Source organism: Artemia sp. Qi Xiang Cuo, chromosome 17, assembly GCF_049724085.1.
Source record: "Artemia sp. Qi Xiang Cuo chromosome 17, ASM4972408v1, whole genome shotgun sequence".
In the NCBI taxonomy this organism is placed as follows: Eukaryota; Metazoa; Arthropoda; class Branchiopoda; order Anostraca; family Artemiidae; genus Artemia; species Artemia sp. Qi Xiang Cuo.
The window spans coordinates 58,808,822-58,835,226 of record NC_142810.1 but is presented as its reverse complement, the minus strand read 5'-3'; the positions used below and the strand labels follow the sequence as shown (position 1 = coordinate 58,835,226).

Here is a 26,405-nt window from a genome sequence, read left to right as displayed (position 1 = left end):
GTTTAATATTAAGAGAGGTGCAGATATAGTCCATCCTCAGATCATTCGCATCGCCAAGTACGGAAATACCAGTGTTCGGATACTTCGATAACACAAAGTCAGAACTTATAAGAAATCGTTGTACACATTAGCGTTTCTGGTCAACACTTTGGTTAGGGAAATGATAAAAGACGGTGGTTACCTTTAAATTGAAAGGGCGGGGAAGTACTTTCGGTCTAAGGCTCAGCCATAGAATTTCATCATAATCTGATGAGTTGGGGGTGGGGATGAGTTTAGGCTGGAGGTTATCTCGGACAAAAAATGATATACCACCCCCTTTTTTCCCGAGAGGGTGATAAGGAGGGCGAAGTTTTATAAACTGAGTATAATTGCTGATTTTTAGGAAATCTGGGTTCTGGGACTGAACCTCTGTCACAGAAACAATACTAATTTTATGAATTTCAGAGATACCCTCGAGTTCGGTAATTTTGTCAAAATTCAGGCTCTCAGCATTGGTAAGTAGAAAATTTAAACCGATTTGGGTTTTGGGATTTTTTTTTTCAACTCGGGATGGAGTTATTTAGAGTTGAAGTTTATGAGAAGGATGCTGTGGATAAGGGTGTGGCTTTGAGGTACAATTAAAAGGAGGGAATGGATAGGCCTTGAGAGAAAAGGAGGACAGGGGACAAATTATGGGAATATTATTAAGTTGGGATGGAACTACGGTGGAATTCGTCTCACTATTTGAAGTTTTAGAAACTCTGCATGGATGTGTTACCTGTGGATCGTTCTGCCTGCTTACTCTTAAACCAGAGTCACACTGATAGGGTAGCCAGGGGGGATAAAGTGCAAGGGAAGGGAGAAAGGTTTCCTGGTCATCTGGGAATAATTCAAATTGGGAGTGTTCTTTATATGGGGCTTGGGGGGGGGGCAAGATGATGCTGAGCGAGGGAAGTACGGAGGGGGGTGTCTGAGCGGGGAGGGGGTGGGTTTGTTTCGGCAAATAACGGGTGGAGTCCAGAACCGGTCGGTAACTTCTTGGACGCACGGAGAAGAACGGAGTCGAAAGGAATTTGGATTTTTTGGAGGAAAATGAGTGAGGGGGGGGGGGATGGTCCGAATTGAGTAAAGGGTTTTTGGGGGTTGGACTGACTGGGCAGGCGTAAGTACTTGGGGCGGAGGATTGTGTCGAGGGATGGATTCCCGAGGTATACTGTTCTGTATCAGGTATGCAGGAGGATAAGACTGAAAGTCAAATGGAACAGGAACTAGGGGAGGGGGGGGGGGGTCGTGAATACTTTCGGCGTCGCCCTAAAAAAACGTTGGGTTACCTTGACTGGTAACAGCTGGGACTGCCCAAGTTTGTGCACTTGTTTTTTGTTTGCAGCTTGATTTATTTTGTAAAAAAGAAGGGGGGACATAAATATGCAGGCTATCACACCCAAAACAACGCCCACTTGATGCTAACTTACATAAAGGAACGTGGTCAAAATTACACTTTGTTTTAGTACACTTGCCAGTGAGGTAAAAACGAGCACTTCTTTTGGTCGCACTTGTTATATAAAAATTGAGAACAAACTCTTGTACTAGCTTCATTTTGTTTTTTAAAGTTACGGGTAATATATCCATGATTATATGGGCACTTTGGACCTAATTTACAATTCCCTTGCTTAAAAAACTTGCAATTTCTTATAACACTATTATCAGGAATACTTTTTTCCTGCAGCTTGCTTGGAGCACGATCATGTCCAAAATGACATTTATCATCTAATTTGCAAATACCTGCCAAAATTATATTAGCACATTTGCGATTATTTGCAGAGAAGTCCTTATTATTAGTCAGAATCACTTCAGTACTTTCAAAACAAATTGGGGCATCTCTGATTGAGTTCTCAAGGTCAGGATTATAATTAGGTTGAATAGAGGTGATATTGGGGTCAGGTACAATTTCTGAACTCGGGTTTATGTCACTCTTAGTGGCTAAAGTTGATGAACTTAGAATCCTCTAAGTTCATATAAGTCCTTAGAAGCAGAGGAATCCTCTGCTTCCTTCATTAATATTCATTGAGCTTGGGGACGATGCACTGTTTTGATGATGAGAATCTAAGGTGTTATTTACCTCGTTTGTGATGGAATAATTTGTAAATTGACTGCTTGAATCATTTTCATAAATTGACAAAAAATCTCTAATTAGCATTAACACATCCGTTAGCTTTTCTTTTAAAGTCAAAATTTTGGTAAAATCTGCTAGTGATGAGGGGGATGTCGTGACGCTGTCCGTTTGAACATATTTATCCATGCTGCATTCAGTGGTTTGGCATGATACATGTGTTGGACCTTCGGGAAGAACTTCAAGAACTTGACACTGGGGTGGGGCAAGTAAAATTGTAGGACCAACTGAACTAGCCTCCTGGGGCTTGTTTGATTTTTCTGTTGAAACAGAAAGCTGGCTGTGTGGAGGGTCAGGATAAGGACTGCTTAGGTCACTTAGGATGCTAAGAATTCTTTTTCTTTCAACTGGGGTACGAGGCATTCGAGGGAAGCCAGAACGGGGTACAGAAAGACCCGAAGAAGAAGTAAGATTTACTTTGGATTTAGTGGAGCAGTCAAGGCACATCCAGGAGTTACTCCAATTAGTAATGTCTATCCTGGCACACTTTTCGGCCCCTGCGTGGAACCAAGAGTCACAATTTGCACAATTGATTGAGTTAGAAGTAACTCTTAGTCTGCATTCTGGACAGTATTGTTTTGCCATTTGGACAAAGGTCACAATCACTGTAGCTTTGAACCACAGTTCATATAATTATCCAGAATGATCATTCCCTATCTCACCCATTATAAAAACCCGGACCGGGGTGCGAGTGCTCCAGAGAACGTAGAAACATAAGCGGCATCAGATCTTTTCACGGGTAGACAAGTCAGACGCGAAACAAGTGGAAACCCGCTATTAATAACTGCACGAAGAAGTGGGAGGAGCTTTTTGTTCGCACCGAGAACGAAGACCAGAAATGATCTGCGATAAGCTTACTGGATAATTATATGAACTGTGCTTTGAACTAAGAGAGGTGTTGACAGGTTGAACTCTGACAAGTATTAAACAACTATTTGAACTCTTTCGACTATTAAAAAGGGCACTAGCCCTTTGAATTTCAAATCGAATGAGCCTTTTTCTGAAGTTTCTACGACAACGTATTCTATAAAAATCTTATATGCCCCCCGGGCATAACTTAAAACCCTTGCCCTGAGGGCTGAGGCGGAGTATCTTCCTCAAAAACATATTTTCTATCTGTAAATCAACTACGCTGAACACAATGGCTATCTCAAAATTTTTATAGGATGTGACTGGGGGAATGATAGGCGTGGGGTGGGGGCTAGTTGCCCTCCAATCACTTTCGACTATTAAAAAGGGCACTAGCCCGTTGAATTTCCAATCGAATGAGCTTTTTTTAAGTTTCTACGACAACGCCTTCTATAAAAAATTTTATGTCCCCAGGGCATAACTTAAAACCCATGCCCTGAGGGTTGTGGGGGAGTATCCTCCTCAAAAACAAACTTTCTATCTGGAAATTAACCACACTGAACAAAATGGCTATCTCAAAAGTTTGATTGGATGTGTTTGGGTGAATGATGGACGTGGGAGGGGGCTAGTTGCCCTCCAATCACTTTCAACAATTAAAAAGGGCGCTAGCCCTTTGAAGTTCCAATCAAATGAGCCCCTTTTGAAGTTTCTATGACAACGCCTTCTATATAAACCTTATATGCCCCAGGATATAACTTAAAACCCTTGCCCTGAGGGTTGTTGGGGAGTGTCCTCCTCAAAAATGTTTTTTCTATGTGGAAATCAACTACGCTGAACAAAATGGCTATCCCAAAATTTTAATTGGATGTGTTTGGGAGAATGATGGGCGTGGGGGAGGGGCTAGTTGCCCTCCAATCACTTTCGACAATTAAGAATGGAACTAGCCCTTTGAATTTCGAATCGAATGAGCCTGTTTTGAAGTTTCTACGACAACGCCTTCTGTAAAAACCTTATATGCCCCCAGTGCATAACTTAAAACCCTTGCCCTGAGGGTTGTGGGGGAGTGTCCTCCTCAAAAACAAATTTAATAACAGGAAATCAACTACGCTGAACAAAATGGCTATCTCAAAATTTTGATTGGATATATTCGGGGGAATGATGGGCATGGGGGGGACTAGTTGCCCTCCAATCACTATTAAAAAGGGTACTAGCCCTTTGAATTTCCAATCGAATGAGCTTTTTTTGAAGTTTCTACGGCAACGCCTTCTATAAAAACATTATATGCCCCCTGGGCATAGCTTAAAACCCTTGCCCTGAGGGTTGTGGGGGAGTTTCCTCCTCAAAAACATATTTTCTATCTGAAAATCAACTACGCTGAACAAAATGGCTATCTCAAGATTTTGATTGGATGTATTTGGGGGAACGTGGGGCGTGGGAGGGGGGGGCTAGTGGCCCTCCAATCACTTTCGACTATGAAAAAGGTAACTAGCCCTTTGAATTTGCAATCAAATGAGGCTGTTTTGAAGTTTTTACGGCAATACCTTCATTAAAAACCTTATATGTCCCCATGGTTTAACTTAAAATCTTTGCTCCAAGGGCTGTGGGGGAGTGTCCTCCTCAAAAAGATATATTCTATCTGGAAATAAACTACGCTGAACAAAAGGGTCATATCAAAATTTTCATCGGATTTGTTAGGAAAAAGGCTCGGGGTGGGGGGGGGGGCTAGTTGCCCTCCATCCCTTTCGACTATTAAAAAGTGCACTAGCCACTCCAATTTCCAATCGAATGAGCCCTTTTCGAAGTTTCTACAACTACTCTTTTGATATGAAGTGCCCGGGTATGGAGAGAAAAAAACCAAAAACACAACCCATTGTGTCAACATTGTTCTTTACTTAGACAGCACTGGCGCGCTGACTATGCAATGATGGGCTTGAGAGGGGGGTTATTTACCTTCCAATCACTTTCAACTATTAAAAAGGGCGCTAGCCCTTTGAATTTCCAATCAAATGAGCTTTTTTGAAGTTTCTATGACAACGCCTTCTATAAAAACCTTATATGCCCCCAGGCAATAACTTAAAACCCTTGCCCTAAGGGTTGTAGGGGAGTGTCCTACTCAAAAACATAGTTGCCCTCCAATCACTTTCGACTATTAAAAAGGGCACTAGCTACTCCAATTTGCAATCAAATGAGCCCTTTTCGAAATTTCTACGACAACTCCTTCGATACGAAGTGCCCGGGTATGTAGAAAAAAAAAAAACAAAAAAAAAAAAAAAAACGAGAAAGAAAAGGATTTCTGTTCGCTTTGGGTTTAATTTATTTATCGATGCTGATTTGTGCTATTTTCACGCTTGGTAGATTATTTGATTTTATTTTTGCTCATTTTTAGTTTAATGCAGTTCTTTACTTTTCTTTGAAAAATTTATTTTCTAGAAAGTTTTTTTAATTAATAAAAATAAAAGCGGAAGAGTTTAATGAAAAGACCAAATGAAAGGAAAAAATCATTATGAAATAAATTTATTAAACCAATAAATTATTGGCTAGACTAATTTTACCTAACCTTATTTTGTTCTTTTAAAAGCTCTATAGACAAAGGCAGCACGCTAGCGCTGCCTAAGTACAGAACGATGTGGGCAAAATGTGTTTTTGTTTTTTTTTTCTCTATACCCGGGCACTTCGTATCGAAGGGGTTGCCGTAGGAACTTCGAAAAGGGCTCATTCGATTGGAAATTGGAGTGGCTAGTGCCCTTTTTAGTAGTCGAAAGTGATTTGAGGGCAACTAGTCCCCCTCTCTCGCCCATCATTCCCCCAAATACATCCAATAAAAAATTTTGAGATAGCCATTTTGTTCAGCGTAGTTGATTTCCAGATAGAAAAAAAAATTTTAAGGAGGAGACTCCCCCACAACCCTCAGGGCAAGGGTTTTAAGTTGTGCCCTGGGGGCATCTAAGGTTTTTATAGAAGGCGTTGTCGTAGAAAATTCAAAACAGACTCATTCGATTGGAAATTCAAAGGGCTAGTACCCTTTTTAATAGTCGAAAGTAATTAGAGGGCAACTAGCCCCCCCCCATCATTCTCCCAAACACATCCAATTAAAATTTTGAGATAGCCATTTTGTTCAGCGTAGTTGATTTCCACAGGGAAAATATATTTTTGAGGAAGACACTCCCCCACATTCGATTGGAACTTCAAAGGGCTAGTGCCCTCTTTAATAGTTGAAAGTGATTCGACGGTAACTAACCCACCTCTCACGCCTACCTTTTCCCCAAACACATCCAATCAAAATTTTGAGATAGCCATTTTGTTCAATGTAATTTTAAGCTCTGGAAATTAGGTCTTTGAGGATGACAACCTCCTCGCAGCCCTCAGGACATGGGTTGTATGTTATCCCCTGGGGGCATATCAGTTTTTTAAAGAAAGCGTTGTTGTAGAAAGTTCGAAAAGGGTTTATTTGATTAAAAATTTAAATAGCTAGTGCCCTTTTTAATAGTCAAAAGTAATTGGACGGCAACTAGCAACCCTTCCACGCCCACGATTTCCCCAAACACATCCAATCAAAATTTTGAGATAGCCATTTTGTTTCACGCAGTTAAAGTTCAGGAAATCACACATTTGAGCAAGACACTCCCCTCACAGTCTTTAGGGCAAGGGTTACAAGTTATGCCCTGGGGGCAAATAAGACATTATTTAAACGTTTTTCGTAAAAATTTCAAAAGGGGCTCATTCGATTGGAAATTCAAAGGTCTAGTGCCCTTTTCAATAGTCGAAATTGATTTGAGGGCAACTAGTCCCCCTCTCTCGCCCATCATTCCCCCAAACACATCCCATAAAAAATTTTGAGATAGCCATTCTGTTCAGCGTAGTTGTTTTCCAGATGGAAAATATGTTTTTGAGGAGGAGACTCCCCCACAACCGTCAGGTCAAGGGTTTTAAGTTATGCCCTGGGGGCATCTAAGGTTTTTATAGAAGGCGTTGTCGTAGAAACTTCAAAAAAGGCTCATTCGATTGGAAATTCGAAGAACTAGTACTCTTTTTAATAGTCGAAAGTAATTGGAGGGCAACTAGCCCCCCCCCTACGCCCCTCATTCTCCCAAACACATCCAATAAAAATTTGAGATAGCCAGTTTGTTCAGCGTAGCTGATTTCCATATAGAAAATATTTTTTTGAGGAGGACACTCCCCCACACCCCTCAGGGCAAGGGTTTTAAGTTAAGCCCTGGGGCCATATAAGGTTTTTATAGAACGCGTTGTCTTAGAAACTTCAAAAAAGGCTCACTGGATTGGAAATTAAAAGGGCTAGCACCCTTTTTAATAGTCGAAAGTGATTGGATGGCAACTAGCCCCCCCCCCCCCGCCCATCCTTCCCCACAACACATCGAATACAAATTTTGTGATAGCCATGTTGTTCAGCACAGTTGATTTCCAGATAGAAAATATATTTTTGAGGAGGACACTCCCCCACAACCCTTAGGGCAAGGGTTTTAAGTTATGCCATGGGGACATATAAGGTTTTTATAGAAGGCGTTGTCGTAGTAACTTCAAAAGGGGCTAATTCGATTGGAAATTCAAAGGGCTAGTGCCGTTTTTAATAGTCGAAAGTGATTGGAGGGCAACTAGCCCCCACCCCCGCCCATCATTCCCCTAAACACATCCAATCAAAATTTTTAGATAGCCTTTTTATTCAACGTAATTGAAAGTTTTGGGAATTAGGTCTTCAAGGATGAAAACCCCTCTCCCTACAGCCCTCAGGGCAAGGGTTGTAAGTTATGCCCTTGGGGCATATAAAGTTTTAATTGAAAGTGATGTCGTAGAAACTTCAAAAGGGCTCATTCAATTGGAAATTGAAAGGGCTAGTGCCTTTTTTATAGTTGAAAGTGATTGCATAGCGCCAACGCCCCTCTCATGCCCACCATTTTCCCAAACACATCGAATTAAAATTTTGAGATATCCATTTTGTTCAACGTAGTTGAAAGTTCTGGAAATTTTGTCTTTTAAGATGAAAACCCCTTCAGAGCCCTCAGTGCAAGGGTTGTAAGTTATGCCCTGGGGGTATATAGTTTTTATTGAAAGCGTTGTCGTAGAGACTTCAAAAAGGCTCATTCAATTGGAAATTGAAAGGGCTAGTGCCTTATTTAACAGTTGAAAGTGACTGGATAGCGACTAACGCTCTTCTCACGCCCACTATTTACCCAAACACATCCAATCAAAATTTTGTGATATCCATTTTGTTCAACGTAGTTGAAAGTTCTGGAAATTAGGTCTTTTAGCATGATAACCCAATCAGAGTCCTCAGTGCAAGGGTTGTAAATTATGCCCTCGGGGCATATAAGGTTTATATAAAAAGTTGTTGTATATGATTTACAGAATAGATTTAGTATTCCTCAAATCCGATTTTTATTTACAAAATATTCTACCTATTCATAAGGTAGAAACTTTGCGAGTCGCTAGCTGGACGCTGATCTGCTTCAGCAGTATCTCAGCAGTATCTAAGGCATCTCAGCAGTATCCCAAGAACGACTGAGGGTATTATGTTCAAACTTTCGGGGCTACTTCTGCTCTTGAAATTTAACCAAATCAAAATAGCGTAAGTGTATCCAAGCTATCAAAGAAAGTAAACATATTTTGTTTGCGAATGGTATCAAGTTTTCAATTTCAGGTCAACTAGAGGAGGTATAAAACTAAATTGAACAGTACTATTTGTGTCCAGATTTTTCAAAGTGTATGTTCTTAAAAATTGCTGAAACTTTTTCTCCAGCATAGAAATAGCAGGCCAAACTATAAAGTCTTAAAAAACGAAAATATTTAAAGTGTTATTTTCTTTTTCCCTGAAATAAACTATGTCAATATAAAAGGAACAGAAACTAAGTAAAAAAAACTTTTTCCACAAAATAAGTTTTTCAAAGAAAAGTAAAGAACTTTATTAAACAAAAAAATGAGCAAAAATTAAATCAAATAATCTACCAAGCGTGAAATCACCACAAATCAGCATCGATAAATAAATGAAACCCAAAAGGAACAGAAATTACAATAAATAACCGAGTTAAACTCAAAACGAGCAGAAATTAACATAAGTTGGGCGCAAAACCCCTATGCCATCCCAAGGCCACAACAAAATTTGCACTTTACTGAAAAAATACAAATGAATGTGCATTGTCACTTAATATACATCTACTGATATTTAGTAATCAAAATGTTAACATTATTTGATATATTAAAGTTATAAAAGTAAAAACATTTATATTTTTTTTAGTAAAGTACAAATTTTATTCTGGCCTTGGGAAGGCATAGGGGTTTTGCGCCCAACTTATGTTAATTTCTGCTCGTTTTGAGTTTGACTCGGTTATTTATTGTAATTTCTGTTCGTTTTGGGTTTCATTTATTTATCGATGCTGATTTGTGGTAGTTTCGAGCATGGTAGATTATTTGATTTTATTTTTGCTCATTTTTTGTTAAATAAAGTTCTTTACTTTTCTTTGAAAAACTTATTTTGTGGAAAAAGTTTTTTTAATTAATTCACGTAAAAAACACAACACTACTTTCCACTTAACCGCAAAAGTAAATAAAAAAAACATTGGATAGTTAATTCCGCGAAAAATTTTGAATCTTGGAAATCTTGTGTTGGTTCCATTATTTTCATCCAAAACTTCATCCTTTGTATTTTTTTCATATTTTTTTTTAACATATTTTACTCATAGTCTGCTTCTTTATTGTTGTAGGCTATAGTCACAAACATTTTTGAGGTGTCCCATTTGAAGTTCCTAATAAGTTAGAGAGTTTAGGCTTACGTTCCGTTTGAAAATTTTTAGTTCTAATTTTTTTCAGTCATATGATTTTATGGTAGGTCATATGGTAACCTGAAACCTTTTAGTTGTTATTTTTCTGCAGTCATATGGTTTTATCGTAAGTCATATGGTAAGTTTATACTTTTTAGTTATTATTTTTCTGCAGTCATATGGTAAGTCATATCGTAAGTTGAAAATTTTTAGTTGTTGTATTTCTGCAGTCATATGGTTTTTATGGTAAGTCATATGATAAGTTGAAACTTTTTATTTGCTATTTTCTGCAGTTATATGATTTATGGTAAGTCATATGGTAAGTTGAAACTTTTTAGTTGCTATTTCTCCAGTCATATGGTTTTATGGTAAGTTGTATGGTAAGTTGAAACTTTTTAGTTGTTGTTTTTCTGCAGTCATATGGTTTTATGGTAAGTGATATGGTAAGTTTAAACTTTTTAATAGTTATTTTCTACAGTCATATGGTTTTATGGTAGGTCACATGATAAGTTGAAACTTTTTATTTGTTATTTTCTGCAGTCATATGGTTTTATGATGAGTCGTATGGTAAGTTGAAACTTTTTATTTGTTATTTTCTGCAGTCATATGATTTATGGTAAGTCATATGGTAAGTTGAAACATTTTAGTTGTTATTTTTCTGCAGTCATATGGTAAGTTGAAAATTTTTAGTTGTTTTTTTTCTGCAGTCATATGGTTTTATGGTAAGTAATATGGTAAGTTTAAACTTTTTAATTGTTATTTTCTGCAGTCATATGGGTTTATGGTAAGTCATATGGTAAGTTGAAACTTCTTATTTGTTATTTTCTGCAGTCATATGATTTATAGTAAGTCATATGGTAAGTTGAAACTTTTTAGTTGTTATTTTTCTGCAGTCATGTGGTTTTATGGTAAGTTGAAAATTTTTTGTTGTTTTTTGCCGTCATATGGTTTTATGGTAAATCATATGTACCGTGAGTAATATGTGATATATTTAAAATACAAAAAAATAAAATTCTTTCTTTCTAAAGATAATTCCGACGTAAATTAAACTTCCCACAATTAAGTTTAAATCTCACTTCCAAGATTCGAAATTCTTAATCAGCACACAGAAAACCTGCGTTCTGGCCTCAGCCAAACAATCACGCTATTTGGTTGCGAATTTTACTAAGATATTAGGTAATAAAAAAAATGCGAGGTAAAAAGTTTCTCGGGAGCTTTAAGTTATAAGAGCTGTATTAATCTTTAAATTATCGACAATATTAAAAAAAAATTATTGGATGAACAGTTAGCATAATGAAGTGAGTTGGTAAACAGAATAACAAGGTAGCGGCCCCCTCCACAGGACTTGGGCCAATCGTGAAATATCACTCAGAGCACAGAAGCAGGATTAATTTGATATAGTGAAGTAAAGTGTTTTTTTAGGCATTAAGGCATTGCAATTCAGTCATTATCATTATTATTATTATTATGGAGGCATTTCGATGAGAGCATTCGTAGATCAGATTTATTATTATTGGCATTCGTATCGATTTGTTGGTCAGAACTATTAATGGACATTCGTTTTGTCAGAATTATCATTATGCAGCCATTGTAGAGATTTGGTTATTGTTATCTCAGCCACTATTGTCTTCAGGTGAAGTGAAGCACTGTTTTACACCTAAATGTCAGTCTCAATACATTTATTGCTTTTCTATTTGTGTTTGTTTTATTTATATATCTGTATCTAATCGCACAGCCGGTAACTAGGTTGTATGTCTTCATCGGTAACGATCCCAGGAATCTGATTTCTACATAATATTAGAGGTAATCGCCACGGTGATAACCCGAAGAAGCAAGGTTACCCTCCCAAATTGATAGTTGGAGAATTTCTAACCTACTATAGCTACGCATTTTGTTTTCTCTCTTTCAGCGAGTGGCGCGATCGGTACACCGCTTTTAATCATAATATTACATTTGTGGCCCCAGACTTCATTGCCACATTTGGCACATCTTAATCGCCACAGCTTTAAAGTATAATATTACATATGGCACAGTCTCTAGCACTATAAGTGGCGCTATCGGAGAGCTTATAAGGTGTAAGTTCACAGCTTTAAAGCATAATATTACATTTGACGCGGTCAATCTTTATTACCACAATTGCCAAAGTCCTTTTTTATCGCTACATATGTCGCGGTCGGTAGGATTCTCGGAATCCATCCTATCACCTCTATCAAATGCGAAAAGTTAATATCTCTGTTATCCCATACATGCTATGAGATAATTTCTGAAAAATGGACCTGGAAACCAACCATTGAATTACAGAAACAAAAATTAACCCCTCAGTGACAATATACCCCTCCCACAAGTTAAAGACAATATGTTGAAGGAGTCACTAATGTTTGATATCGAACCATTCCAAATCCAAACATCAATTCTTCTGTGATTAACCAAGGAATCACCGCAAAAGTTAATAGACGCAAGCCAGGCACGAACAATTTTAAAAGAGAACTTTAACCTCAAACCAACAAAGTGCACAAACGAACAATTTTATACGAGAATTACATTCTCTATGTACTTTAAAATATCCCAAGAACGATATGCTGAGAAGAAAATCAACCCAATCCGGACTGTGTTGATAATAAATCAAGTCCCAAGTCCCAACGGTCCCAGTGTTCAACCCCTTAACGATAAGGCACCTTATGAACTATCCAAAAAATAGCAGATGAGAATGAACTCTGATATCAAAATTCCAGACGCCTGTACCTGGGAGTATCATTTCCCGTTTGACAATTAGAGAAAGCGTCTCGTACAAGATGAACATAACCATGCTCGAACTGTTCCGTGAAGAAACTATATTGTAAGTGTTTTAAAATTTCTTCGCCAAGACGAAAGGAGTGAAGGACAATAATTTATAACAGAAGGAGTGAGTACGCTAAAAGACATGAATGGTGATGAAATAGGAGTGAATTTGCACATGTTACATTTTAATAGCTTCGATAACTTAAAAATTCCAATATCCTATCATTAATATTACATAGTAAACATTCCCAGTGAAAGCTTTCTAATGTTTACCAGTGAACGTGGTAAACATAAGATTGTGTGTTTTAAATCGTTCTTATATGTAGTGTTAGATGTTCAGATAGAGTTATGTGTAGCATTGTCGTACTATTCATTTAATTTAGCGTAGATAGAAAGCACGATTATCCTATAGTTAGCAAAGGATAAAAACTTGTAAAAGGTGAATTTTCAAAAAAAAACCTCATAGTAAAAGTAGAATAGCCTCAACCTTGTTGGAAATGTAAAAGTCATCAGTGTTAAATGTAGAAAAAAAAATCTTTAGTATAGTAGCTAGGCTAGAACCATAGATAATCTCAGTCCGGTAGATGAACTTTAGATAGGGATATATAATAAAATAAGAAAAGTAATAGAAAAATTTTTTAGCACCCCTGATTAAGCTTATATAAAAGTATAAAATAAAACAATGTCAATTAGAATTACGTAGGACCAATAGTAAATAAATCGCGAATATTTCAAAAACCCAAGAGCAAGCAAGTCCTAATGACGGGACGTCATTAAATAATGGGAAGGGTAATATGTACCGTGAGTAATGTGATATATTTAAAATACAAAAAATTAAATTCTTTCTTTCAAAAGATAATTCCGACAAATTAAACTTCCCCTAATTAGATTCAAATCCCGCTTACAAGAGTCTAAATTCTTAACCAGCAAAAAGAGAAACTGCATTGTGGCCTCAGCCAAACAACCACGCTATTCTGTTTTGAATTTTACTAAGATATTTGGTAATAAAAAAATGCAAGATACACAGTTTCTCAGTAAGTTTAAGTTATAAGGGCTGTATCAATGTTTAAATCATCGAAAATATTTAAAACAAATTATTGGATGAACAGTTAGCATAATGAAGTGAGTTGGTAAACATAATAACAAGGTAGCGGCCCCCTTTACAGGACTTGGGCCAATCGTGAAATAGCACTCAGAGCGCAGAAGCAGAATTAATTTGATATAGTGAAGAAAAGTGTTTTTTGAGGCATTCAGGCATTGCAATTCAGTCATTATCATTATTATTATTATTATGGAGGCATTTCGATGAGAGCATTCGTAGATCAGATTTATTATTATTGGCATTCGTATCGATTCGTTGGTCAGAACTATTATTGGACATTCGTTTTGTCAGAATTATCATTATGCAGCCATTGTAGAGATTTGGTCATTGTTATCTCAGCCACTATTGTCGTCAGGTGAAGTGAAGCACTGTTGTACACCTAAATGTAAGTCTCAATAAAACTATTGCTTTTCTATTTGTGTTTGTTTTATTTATATATCTGTATCTAATCGCACTGCAGGTAACTAGTTCGTATGCCTCCATCGGTAACGCTCCCAGGAATCTGGTTTCTACATAACATTAGAGGTAATTGCCACGGAGATAACTCGAAGAAGCGAGGTTACGCTCCCAAATTGATAGCTGGACAATTTCTAATCTACTATAGCTACGCATTTTGTTTTCTCGCTTTCAGTGAGTGGCGCGATCGGTACACCGCTTTAAATCATAATATTACATTTGTGGCCCCAGACTTCATTGCCACATTTGGCGCATCTTAATCGCCCCAGCTTTAACGTATAATATTACATATAGCACAGTCTTTAGCGCTATAAGTGGCGCTATCGGAGAACTTATAAGGTGTAAGTTCACAGCTTTAAAGCATAATATTACATTTGACACGGTCAATCTTTATTACCACAATTGTTAAAGTCCTTTTTTTAATCGCTACACATATGGTAAGTTTAAACTGTTTAATTGTTATTTTCTGAAGTCATATGGTTTTATCCTAAGTCATATGATAAGTTGAAACTTTTTATTTGTTATTTTCTGCAGTCATTTGATTTATGGTAAGTCATATGGTAAGTTGAAACTTTTTAGTTGTTATTTTTCTGCAGTCATATGGTTTTATGGTAAGTCATATGGTAAGTTTAAACTTTTTAATTGTTATTTTCTGCAGTCATATGGTTTTATCGTAAGTCATATGATAAGTTGAAACTTTTTATTTGTTATTTTCTGCAGTCATTTGATTTATGGTAAGTCATATGGTAAGTTGAAACTTTTTAGTTGTTATTTTTCTGCAGTCGTATTGTTTTATGGTAAGTTATAAGATAAGTTGAAACTTTTTAGTTGTTATTTTTCTGCAGCCATATGGTAATTTGAAAATTTTTAGTTGTTTTTTCTGCAGTCTTATGGTTTTATGGTAAGTCATATGGTAAGTTTAAACTTTTTATTTGTTATTTTCTGCAGTCATATGGTTTTACGATAAGTCATATGGTAAGATGGCAATTTTTTAATCATTCTTATAGCTGATATTCAGCTTTATTCTTTAACCAAATTACGTTTTTGAAATTTGCATTGTGTTTTATAGATTAATTCTGCGACAAGTTTATATATTCATCTGAAAATAAGTCTGTGAACCAAGATTAGAATATTGGAACCAACAGTGATAACAGTGATCACATATGGTTTCGAAACATGGGCGGAAGACGGAGGAGGATTTGCTAGATTTGTGCCAGATGGATTGCCTACGGACTAGTTTTGAGTACACTGTACGGACACTGTACGTACATTGTCTTTGGATACTGTACGGATAGTTTTGGGTACACCTTTCTATTTGAAACAACCAGCAGTAGGAAAAATTTAGTTTGCCCCACTTTCCAGCACTATAATGAGAGAAAGTGTGAGATAGCTAGGACACGTTTTAAGGATGAAGGATGGCATTGTCAAATATCGTCCTTTTCAGCCAGCTACCTAGGGCCAAAGGAAAAGAAGGTCGTCCCTTAATAGGGTGAGAAGATGTCATAAGGAGATAAATAATTACATTAAATAAGTTCCACAGGCATGCAAAATAAAAAACTTCTATTTTTTATGTAAGTTTAAATCATTATTTAAGAATAAGCCTTAGAACATCAAAATTCTTGAGAGGTCAAAGGATAGATCTAAACCTAATGGATCCAATGATATACATTTTGTCCATTCGTTGCAAACTACTGGTGTAGGAATGTCTCAAAATTATATGCTTCACGGGGAGCAGTTCCATTTAAATTTCTCTTTAATGTATGTGTTTCTTGTTTGTTTTTTTTTACAACAAAGTTATGGTCATCAATTTGTCGGATTACAGAATTTCATTCGTTTCATTTGATACGTAATTAACTTTAAGGCGGGTATGCTTAGAATTTTTAATTGGAACATATAAAGAAACTTGAAACTGATCGACTTTTTTCTTCGTTTTGAAACAATTTTGAAACAACCCTCTTTGTTTCCTAAAGGAGAGATGTGCGCCGATGCACCTACACGGAGGGTCATCAAGGGCCCCCTGAAATCTTAACTTTCCCTAAGTTCTTGGCAATACTAATTCAGATTATTAGATAAAAAGTTTGTTATTACTGCCCTTCCACCACCTCCACCACCCAAAAAAAAGCGTACGTACCTGTGTATCCTTAGTAAAGAGTAAAACCCAGCTCAGAGTAAATGAAAAAAGTACACCTTCAACTGATATGACTAGTGAGAAAATTTCCCAGTTGAAATTATTTGAGAAATGGCAACTGAAGCCCCCCCCTTCAGTATATATATATATATATATATATATATATATATATATATATATATATATATATATATATATATATATATATATATATATATATATATATATATATATATATATATATATATATATATATATATATATATATATATATATATATATATATATATATATATATATATATATATATATATATATATATATATATATATATATATATATATATATATATATATATATATATAGAAATGTATTCTCATATATGCATAAATGCAGTTTTAACAATAATTAATTATTTAATTAACAAATATTGAATCTGCTGATGCAACAGTATTTTCTTTGATTTGTATTGAAGGTGCTTTTTATGGATGGTAACCCCAAGGTTTTCAGGTGGATAGAAAGCCTTTGAAAAAGACTTGAGTTTAAAACCTTTAGCTAAATGTCCCAATGAAAAAATATAGATTGACCCTATGAAAGAAAACCAAAAAGACTGTTGAACAGGATTATTTAAAGGAATTAAATAGAGTGGGAATTGCAAAGTGACAACTATAGGGCTGGGAAGGCGTGACGTCACATTTCAAATTCTGGGCAATCTGGGCAAAACGTGGAAATAGAATACAAAGATTATTTATATCAATTTTCTTTGTCCTGTTTAAAGCTGATCCAAGCCACGTATATAGGGTGTTTTATGTGGGACAGAGACTTGTTCCAGGGTGCAGAAATTTTAGGGACGTATAATTTCAAATTTATAATCGAACGGTTATAATCATTTTGTAATTTTATTTTTATGAAAATAAAGCAGAGGTCGCAGTAAGTACAAGAAAATTGAATCCGAAATTGTCATTTTTACCATATATTCAGCACCATTCCTTGAAAATAAAAGTAAGTAGACCGAAATTAATTAATCTTAATATTTTTTGTGTGTGATAGTTTGTATTCAACTTTTTTTAATAAATTCAATTTCTGTTCAAATTTGGCCTGAAAATCTTTGGGAGACAGGGGAGGGGGGCTAATCAAGATTTCCCCCCTGATGCAAGAGAAGTCAAAACCGCCAATGGCCACGTCACACTGACCAGCACTGTTCCCGCAATTAAACTAGTTCTATTTACGATTAAATAAAAAAAAAAGTTTTTAAAACTGAAAGTAAGGAGCGACATTAAAACTTAAAACGAACAGAAATTATTCCGTATATGAAAGGGGCTGTCCCCTTCTCAACGCTTCGCTCTTTACGCTAAAGTTTTTTATTGTTTTAAAAAATAAAGTTGTGAGACAGAGTCACCTAACAATGTTTATATTGCAAGTTTATGAGAAAAACTGATTTATACAACATAAATACATTAAAGAAAAGAAAAGAAATTAAAACTTGCAAAAAAACTAAATAAACAAAAACTATCTTACCAATTTGTATAACTCCTTCATTAGCCAGGCTTAGAACAATATCCAGTTGCATTTTTTGAAGCGTAGATAATTCATCTTTTAGATCATCGTTTTTGACAGCCTTCTCAACTATAATAGAAAACGTATTTTGTTCATTCAAACAACCATGGAAACCCTTGAGGTTGGCTTATGTCAACCTCAAAAAACTGACAAAAACAAAACCTTGATAGTTTAGGCTTGAAAATGAGCTTAGCTTATAAAGCTCCACTCCCCCCCCCCCTCATTATGACAAAGCCTGTAGAAAATATAAAATATAAATATAATATATAAAATATAAAATATTAATAAATCCTTAGTATAAAAATAAAGAACCTTAGTATAAAAACTGAAAATAAATAATTTCTTAGACCACATTGCCTTTTCATTTACAGACTTTAATAAATGAAAATATAGAGAGAAAAGCGGCTATAACCTAATATTTAAACAAAGCAGCAAAATCCGAATATTTTGAAGCCATGTCCAGGAGCCTTTGATAACGGGGAAAAAAATCAGTAAATCTAAATTAAATACAAGATATGTAGAAAAAGAAAGAAAAGCAAATAAATAAAACTGGCATAGGCTATTAATAATTCCTAAATATTACTGCAAATAGCCTGAATAAACAACACAGGAATGACAAACAGATTGTCTCTCGTACGACAGATTGTTTCTCGTATAGTTTCAACTTGGTAATGAGATATCTTAATAATTCCCAAATATTCCTACAAAATGAATTCTGATTAATAACTTTTTTTCTCTTTTCTTCCACTGCTTTGTTTAAATATTATATCCGTTTTTCTATCTATATTTTCATTTATTAAATTCTCTAAAAATTAAGTACTTTAACTGCAATATTGTTAGTCATAACCTAATTGCAGCTTACTTATGTTAAGATTGTTGTTTATAAGTTGAAAATTTTTGGAAATTGGAATTAAGAAACCACTAAAAAATTTTTCTTGAAATTAAAGTTTTCACCAAGAGAAACCTTCAAAAAAGTGCTACTTGTAATATACAAAATTTTTGGAACCACTTGTAACCTCTGGTGACCCAGAACTCCGATATCAAAGTAACAATAAAAAGGATAAAGTTCCTCCAGGTCCGTTGCAGGGGCATATAATATGTGTCAGGAAAACAGACACTTTTTTGACGCTTTGGACACTGACCAGAAAAAAGCTTCACAGTTTATGCCTGAAAATATGCTTAATTCCAAAGCTTCAGACACCCTTCCCCCTCATTATGCGAAAGTCTATAGAAACTATGAAATGGTCTTAGTTAGTCCATTACCTTCATTGGAAAATTTTCTTTGAAAATTCTTGACCTTGAAATATCTTCAAAAAGGTGCTACTTGTAAGATAACAATTTTTAGGAAACACTTGAAACTACAGGGAACCTAGAATTCCAATATCAAAGTAATATCCAGGTTCCTATGTATACATATATATATATTTTTTTTTAGGAGAACAGACACTTTTTTTGGTTAAGTATATTAAAACAGCATATATATTTTTTTATTATCAGCATTCAGTTAGAGCTGTGTCAACACAGTCCCTAATTGAATATGAGCAAAATCGGAGCAACATTCATGTATTTGCAAATTTAAGGTGGCTGGTGTTGTAGGGAAATAGGTCCAAGTGTCTTACTCGTGACCACCTCAAAATACACCTTGAAGACCATTGCATGCCGCTGATGGCATTAAAATGGAAAATGCCCGCCTTTCTGTTAAAATGCATTTATAAAGTTTCTGATCTACATATACATGCATGCATAAAATGATATAAATATATATTTCAAAGCCCATAAATTCAAAGGTCAAAACAGATACCCGTACAAATAAATAAAATTTAGTTTACAGGCCACTAGACATCAAACAGTTTGTGGTAACGAACTGTAAGTAAGGAGCGACTACGCCCGATAGAAGCCAAAACTAAAGAATATAATGACAGCGATTAATGCATCAAAAGATTAGCCTTTTTTATGGTTCCAGATACATAAAACTTATTAAGTTTAATGTTAACCATCAAAGGTTACGTTCCGAGAAAATTTGCCTGGTTTTGAAAAAAGGCGGGTAACCCCCCAAAAAGAAGTTTCAACCTCATATCTATAAAAATGCGAAATTTCACATTTTCTCCTATAAGAACGATCTAGAAAAAATGGATGAGTTTTAGTAATGCTTCATGGTTGTGTATTCGTTCCTGCAAAGCCATGTCATTATGGCTTAACATAATTACATGGCTCTACATGACAAATGGTGAATTAGATATACATTACGTTAATACTTGATTTAACTAAGCTGATTCACTTGATTATTTATGAAATTATGTTCTATGATATATAGTTTTGCATCAGGTATTATGAAGGATGGACAGTGGTTCATTGTGTATGGGGGGTATCATAAGCCTAAAAGAGCGAATTCCAATGCCTAAACTCAAGGCCGTACCCAGGGGAAGGGTTAGGGGATTCTGAATCCCCCCCCCCCGAAATGTTTGTTTGACTCGTGAAAACGTAACAAAAATGGATATAAAAAAAATTATGCGTTTTTTGAGCTTTTTATATTTTATACCCCCCCCCGGAACTAAACTTTGAGGACCCCCCCCCCCTCGAAAAAAAATCCTGGGTACGTCCCTGGATAAACTGTCTAAACCTCCATGAGCCTTTATACAAATCTAGAAAAGGATGTGCGTGTGGGAGGATGTAGGGATTAATCTCTAGTCTCCCTTCATTTAAACTAAACTTGGATAAGGGTGCTGCAGAGTGACACCTCGCTGGTTTTTACATTCTTTGAGAAATTTCGCAGAAAATATTGTCTTTAAATATAATCAAACAGTTTGTGGTAACTAACTGTATGTTATTTTACGTTTGACTTTATTATTTGTTCAATTACAGGTTCGTCTTAAATTATTGTTTGTTGAATCATAGTTTAGGGGCTTAGAATAACCTAGTACTGACATGGAAACATTGTTGAACGTTGTTGAACAGGGAATCAAATGGTACTACTCTTTTGCTACAATAATATATAAAACAAAATATATGATTTTTTCAAATATCCAACATCTTGAAACAATTAAGATACTTTCATCTGGAAAGGTAGTGATCGAAAGGGTAACTAATTTCAAGCATTTGTGAATGGTTGTTGAAATGATACCGTGGAAAGTTCATGTGAGGGCACATTCCATTAAAATTTCCACAAGACGGGTATTTCAAATGGACAAAAGCATTTTATTCCTCATAAAGCACTCAAAAACTTTATATTATACTCTCGTTTCTTCATATTTAGAGTGTGGACGCGCTCTTTGGTCTAATTCGCTTAATTACAACCCAAGTAAAATCAAAGTAACAGAAAATCATGCAGTAAACACCCTGTTTTCGAATAAATACTTTGTAGGTGATTAATTCCGTCTGGCAATTCCAAGTCGGGAGTTTGGTTTACATGTTTGTTCATTCATTAGCACCAATTGGAATAAGAAAATATATAGCTACGAAAATATATAGAATATATTTTCTATATATAAAATATATTCTAAATAATAATATATATAATATATATATATATATATATATATATATATATATATATATATATATATATATATATATATATATATATATATATATATATATATATATATATATATATATATATATATATATATATATATAATAATATATAAATAATAATATATAATATATATATTATATATAAAATATATAATATATTCTAAATAGAAAATATATAAAATATATATATAAGAAAATATATAGAATAAGAAAATATAACATGTTCATATAGCTACAGAGTATAATTCATACCCAACAACTTCATCCAAAAAAAATTCAACTAATTTCGGAAATGCAGCACGCCCATGCATGGGTGTGTCATGACGCAATGTGATTTCATGGTGCAACGTCATGACGACACGTTGGTGTTGGAATGCGGAGTGCCCAATTATATATAAGAATCAATTTTCACTGAGCTTGTTCCAAAAAAATAAAAAATATCTTATCGAGTAGACAAAAAGTTTTTTGTTTGTTTTTGCTGTTTATTTTCTGTTTGTTTAGTTTTTCTCCTTAATGTTCTCATAATGTGTCCTATTCAGCGTGATAATTTTATTAAGTGATTTAGTTCTCAAACTCCGTCATTGGTTGTTTAAAGCCTCTGGCATATACGGGATTGTTTCATTTTGGTTAATAAATCAAGTCAGTCAACATAATTCGGAATGGGGTATAGGATTACAAGTGTTACTTGAGTTTCAGTACACTGTATGCCAAACTATGTCTAGTTAAGGTTAAAACTGTTCTATGGATTCTTCAGAAAGAAACACTATAAAAACAAAAGAGTAGCACTATTTGATACCCCATCAACACTGTTTCCAAATACAATGTACCCACTGTTCCTATGGGAACAATATTATTATTATTATTAGGTCCTTTTCATCCTCTCGTGCGATTCTGATTAGCATTGTCGTTTATTTTTTATATTTGATATTGTTTTGTATGTGTTTGTTTTGTATGTCTTTTCCCTTTACTTTCTTTTGTTAGGCCTACTCCACTTTTTTATGAGGTTAGTGGGTATTATTATTATTATTATATATATTAAAACAAACTAGTAAAACATATTCCAAATACAATGTAAACATGGCAACATTGTTGCCATGACAATGTACCCTATCACCATAATTGGACCAGACATAGCCCTAAGTAGCATATTAATCCATTGTTTTTAGTACTTGAATCGTTCTACTTTATTTTGTTAAAGAGCATTTTGTTCTTAACCTTGTCAATGACATCATGACATTGTGAAAGAATGTGAATGGTTGGTTAAATTTTTACTTAGAAAAGAAAAAAGGAGATAAAAAGGGGAGGAAATGAGAAAATCTCATTAATAGACACTGTCTATAATTACAAAGAAATATATACTACAAGAATTAAATCATTTAAGTGTTCTTGTTTAGTTTTGAATATAGCCTAGGGCTATATCTGGCTAATTATGGAGAAGGGGGCTTTTATCACAATAGCAACCATTATATTTGAAAAGAATGTTGATGGGGGAATTATATGGTATTACCTTTTGTTATTATCGCGTTTCCTTTAGAAGAGCTTATAGACAGAATTTAAAACCCACTTTAAAACTATTTAAAACCACAATTTACCCCATTACCTCATTACCACATTTAAATCCACAATTTACCCAATTTAAAACCACACCTGCATCTTTTAGGTGCTAATAACTAGCACTAGTATTGACACCAAATCCAGGATCCTAGTATTGACCTTAAATCCAGTTTGGAACCGTAGCTTATTCAATCAAGACGGGTAGTCGAGATTCTTGCATCCATTAGAAACTTTCGTCACCCGTCTTTGGACAGATTCTACTTTCTGCTGATTGCCCTTGCTCAAGGTAGCAGCAACAAGTATGCCAAATTCCAGCAATGGTCACATAAGACCATCAGTATAAAGGCTTATCTTGTTTCTTACAGCTTGGAGTGCAAGAATTGAATAATACTGGACCCAAGATCGTTCCCCTGGGGCACACCACTGACAACTTCAGCAACTTCTGAAAATAATTCTTACCTGTTGTTTCAATGACCCTAACTCTCTGCATTCTTCCTAAGAGGAATTTCACCAATAATTCTACAATCTCCTCATGTAGGCTGATACATATTACTTTTATTTTCAGTCAGCAATGACAAATTTCATCAAATACTTTGTCGAAATCTGAAAGGATCACATCAACTGGAATACTGTGATCTAGCAACTTGATGACATAATTATCTGTACCTATGAAATTTGAGTCAACTGAGCATCTAGATCTGAAGCAATGTATATTTTTTTCAAATAGTTCGTATTCAATTAAATGCTTCATGGTCAATTAGTCATAGCTAATGCAGTTTGTAGTCAATTCCATTATTCATGATTTCTTTGAGGATTTTTTAGCTGTTGAGATAATACTAATGGAGCACGTTCCTACTTCCATTGTTGTGAACAGGCTGAATATTTGAATTTTGCCAACCTCGACGGACTTGTTTTGTACCCAAAGACTTTGGAACAGTTTTGTCAAGGGGAGGGCAAGCTCTGCAAGGATAAGGGGAGGCAAGGATAAGCTCTATTGGGACCAGCACATATATTTGTATCCAATCTTTTGAGCCATAATTCCACATCCAAAGTTCAGATGGTATAATTTGCAGTGCTGGATTTGCCTAGGGCGGCACAATTTTTTTTTTGAAGGGGGGGGGGGGCGGCAAAATTCAATAAAAATTGCGAAAAAATGTTCAAATTGAACGAATCTGAAATGATAGCGCTAGCGACCTACCTAATGAACGTACCGGGGCCATTCCTAGGCGGTGCGTAAGGAGCGCACATCGGCAGCAAAATTTGGGGGTGGCTTAAATTCGGAGTGACACAAAAAAAATTAACAATGATAAATATCACATAAAGGAACAATATTGAGGTATGTTTTATTATTGGCATTGCTTCTCTTTCAAAATTTTAGAATCCCTGACTAAGCTCTATCAAATTTATTTGATGTGCACAGTGTATTTCGTTGGCAAATTTTACCGACATTGTCGGTAGTATTTTGTCGGCAAATACAAAAAAAAACTTTATAGTTTTAAGTTTATGAAGCATTATTCTATATACATCGTAACGTTTACCGGGGCTTCGTCGATGCCCTATGCACCCCAGATGGCTCATTCTATATGTATATAATTCTATATAATTCTATAATTCAATATAAATATAGAATTCTATATACATATATTGCAGTGCTTACTTGTCATTATCGACTATGAGCGAGCTTTCTTTTGTATTATAACAGTTTCAGTTGTTTCCTGCAAATAGAATAAAATTTGTTCTGAGTGTTTACTGTAATTTTCTTTAAAAGTTTTCTGTAAATTACATTACCGCAGCAACTTATTTATAATAGGTAAGTAGTATATATGATAATATTATTGTTTTATTGAGAAGTAAATCACTCATAATTACTAAGACATAATTCAATTTTTAACTACTGTGAACAAGATATAAATCTATTATATTTTCTATTGAAGTTTTGGATAAAAAAAAATTGTAAAATGAGCGATGGAAGAAAGCGACTTAGTGGAGCTGAGTATAAAACGAAGGCAAAAATTAAAAAAGAAGAACAAGAAGAAATCATCCGTAAAACGATAAAAATCCAAATCCAAAAAGATATTGTGAGCCAATAAGAGGCTTACAATATCTTTAATGAAAAATTTTCGTTTCTAACCAAAATGAGTGTATTACCATCATCAATCCTTAAGGAAAAGGCCCTATTCCTAGAAAAAATATATCTGAAAAACTTAGAGAATGATTTTGTTCAAGTGTTGACATTTTCAATGCCATATAGCTTCAAAAAACATTTTAACAAAACCAGACTATGGGTTTTCAAGAAGTCTTCATTTCTACAACAAAGAACATTGCAACACTTTAAGAAATTTGCAATAAAATTTCTTGTGATATATATTTTCTCGATTTATCAGCAGTGAACCGAACCAATCGTGCTCAAAACCCTCCTCTGGGCAATACTGTAGTGTTTTCTTTTGTGGATGGTGATGTTCTCCCTACGGTAGGGTGCAGACGGTCTAATAATCATAGTATTATTCTTTTATTGTTTGCTTAAAGCTCATTCCAATAGGCAATGCAAATAACTCTCCCTACAAAAACGTCCCCCCCCCGGACCCCACCCCAAATACTACGTTAGTTGTCTCATTTAATCCCCATCCTAGCTGGTCAAGCTAACAATCTCACAGCTCCAAATCTAGGTAAAAGCAGTAAACGGGGAACATTAGTCGGGTTGAGTATCATATACCTCTCACGAAAAATTTGTTTCAATAGGAAATTTAGCTTATAGAAAACAAAAGGAAAAAAATCTCCCCAATCGCCCGTATCTCCCGTCCCCCAGTCAAACGATTAATGAAACACTCTTGGGCCAGTACATAAAAATTAGGAAGTCTACAAGATTTTAGTGGCAAGATATTTATCACAGCAGGGTTTGCAATTGTAGTATAGTTAAAATAACTTCTCTCTCTTAACATTAACCGTGATGGATCTTTGCTAATAACTATCCAAGATCAGAAATCAGCAGATATAATAATCAATCTAAAATCTCTGCTGAATATCCCAATTAACTCATCTACATGGAACCCAAACCAATCCCCAACAAAAATAGTAGTGTACAATATCCCCCAGAAATACCTATTCTGGAGTTAAAAGAAGGACTCTCAGATAGAGTTGGCAACATAATCCCTGTTGAAGATGTCACCCAACTGGTTAAAACCGACTCTAATGGCCTAAAAACAAGTAAATCTTTCTTATTTACACTGAACAAAAAAATTAATATCCCAGAAAAGTTATTCCTTTTCGGGCAAATCAAACCACACAAGGCGTACAGCCCAAAGCCTATCCAGTGCCAGAAGTGTCTCAAACTGGGACACACAACAAACAAATGCAGCGAAACTCACCTAGCCTGTATTTATTTTACAGTCTCAAATAATAAAGAATTGAGCACTTTTACCAACCCCCCTAACAATTTTATCAATTGCGATTTAATAAGGTACGAAAAAGACCGCCATCGTAAAGTACGAGTTAAAATTATGACTCAAAATCCTAACATAACACTATACG

The 26,405-nt window shown here is 35.0% G+C and overlaps 1 protein-coding gene across 2 annotated transcripts in view; it reads right to left on the bottom strand.

Moving 5' to 3' along the window:
• gkt (tyrosyl-DNA phosphodiesterase glaikit) overlaps window positions 1-26,405 on the bottom strand; it is a 112,426-nt gene that overhangs the window by 64,362 nt on the left and 21,659 nt on the right. For both annotated transcript variants that reach the window (XM_089103523.1, XM_089103525.1), the window contains exon 2: window positions 17,751-17,858. In XM_089103523.1, coding sequence (XP_088959649.1) covers window positions 17,751-17,858 — 108 coding nt within the window. The remainder of the gene's footprint in view (window positions 1-17,750; window positions 17,859-26,405) is intronic.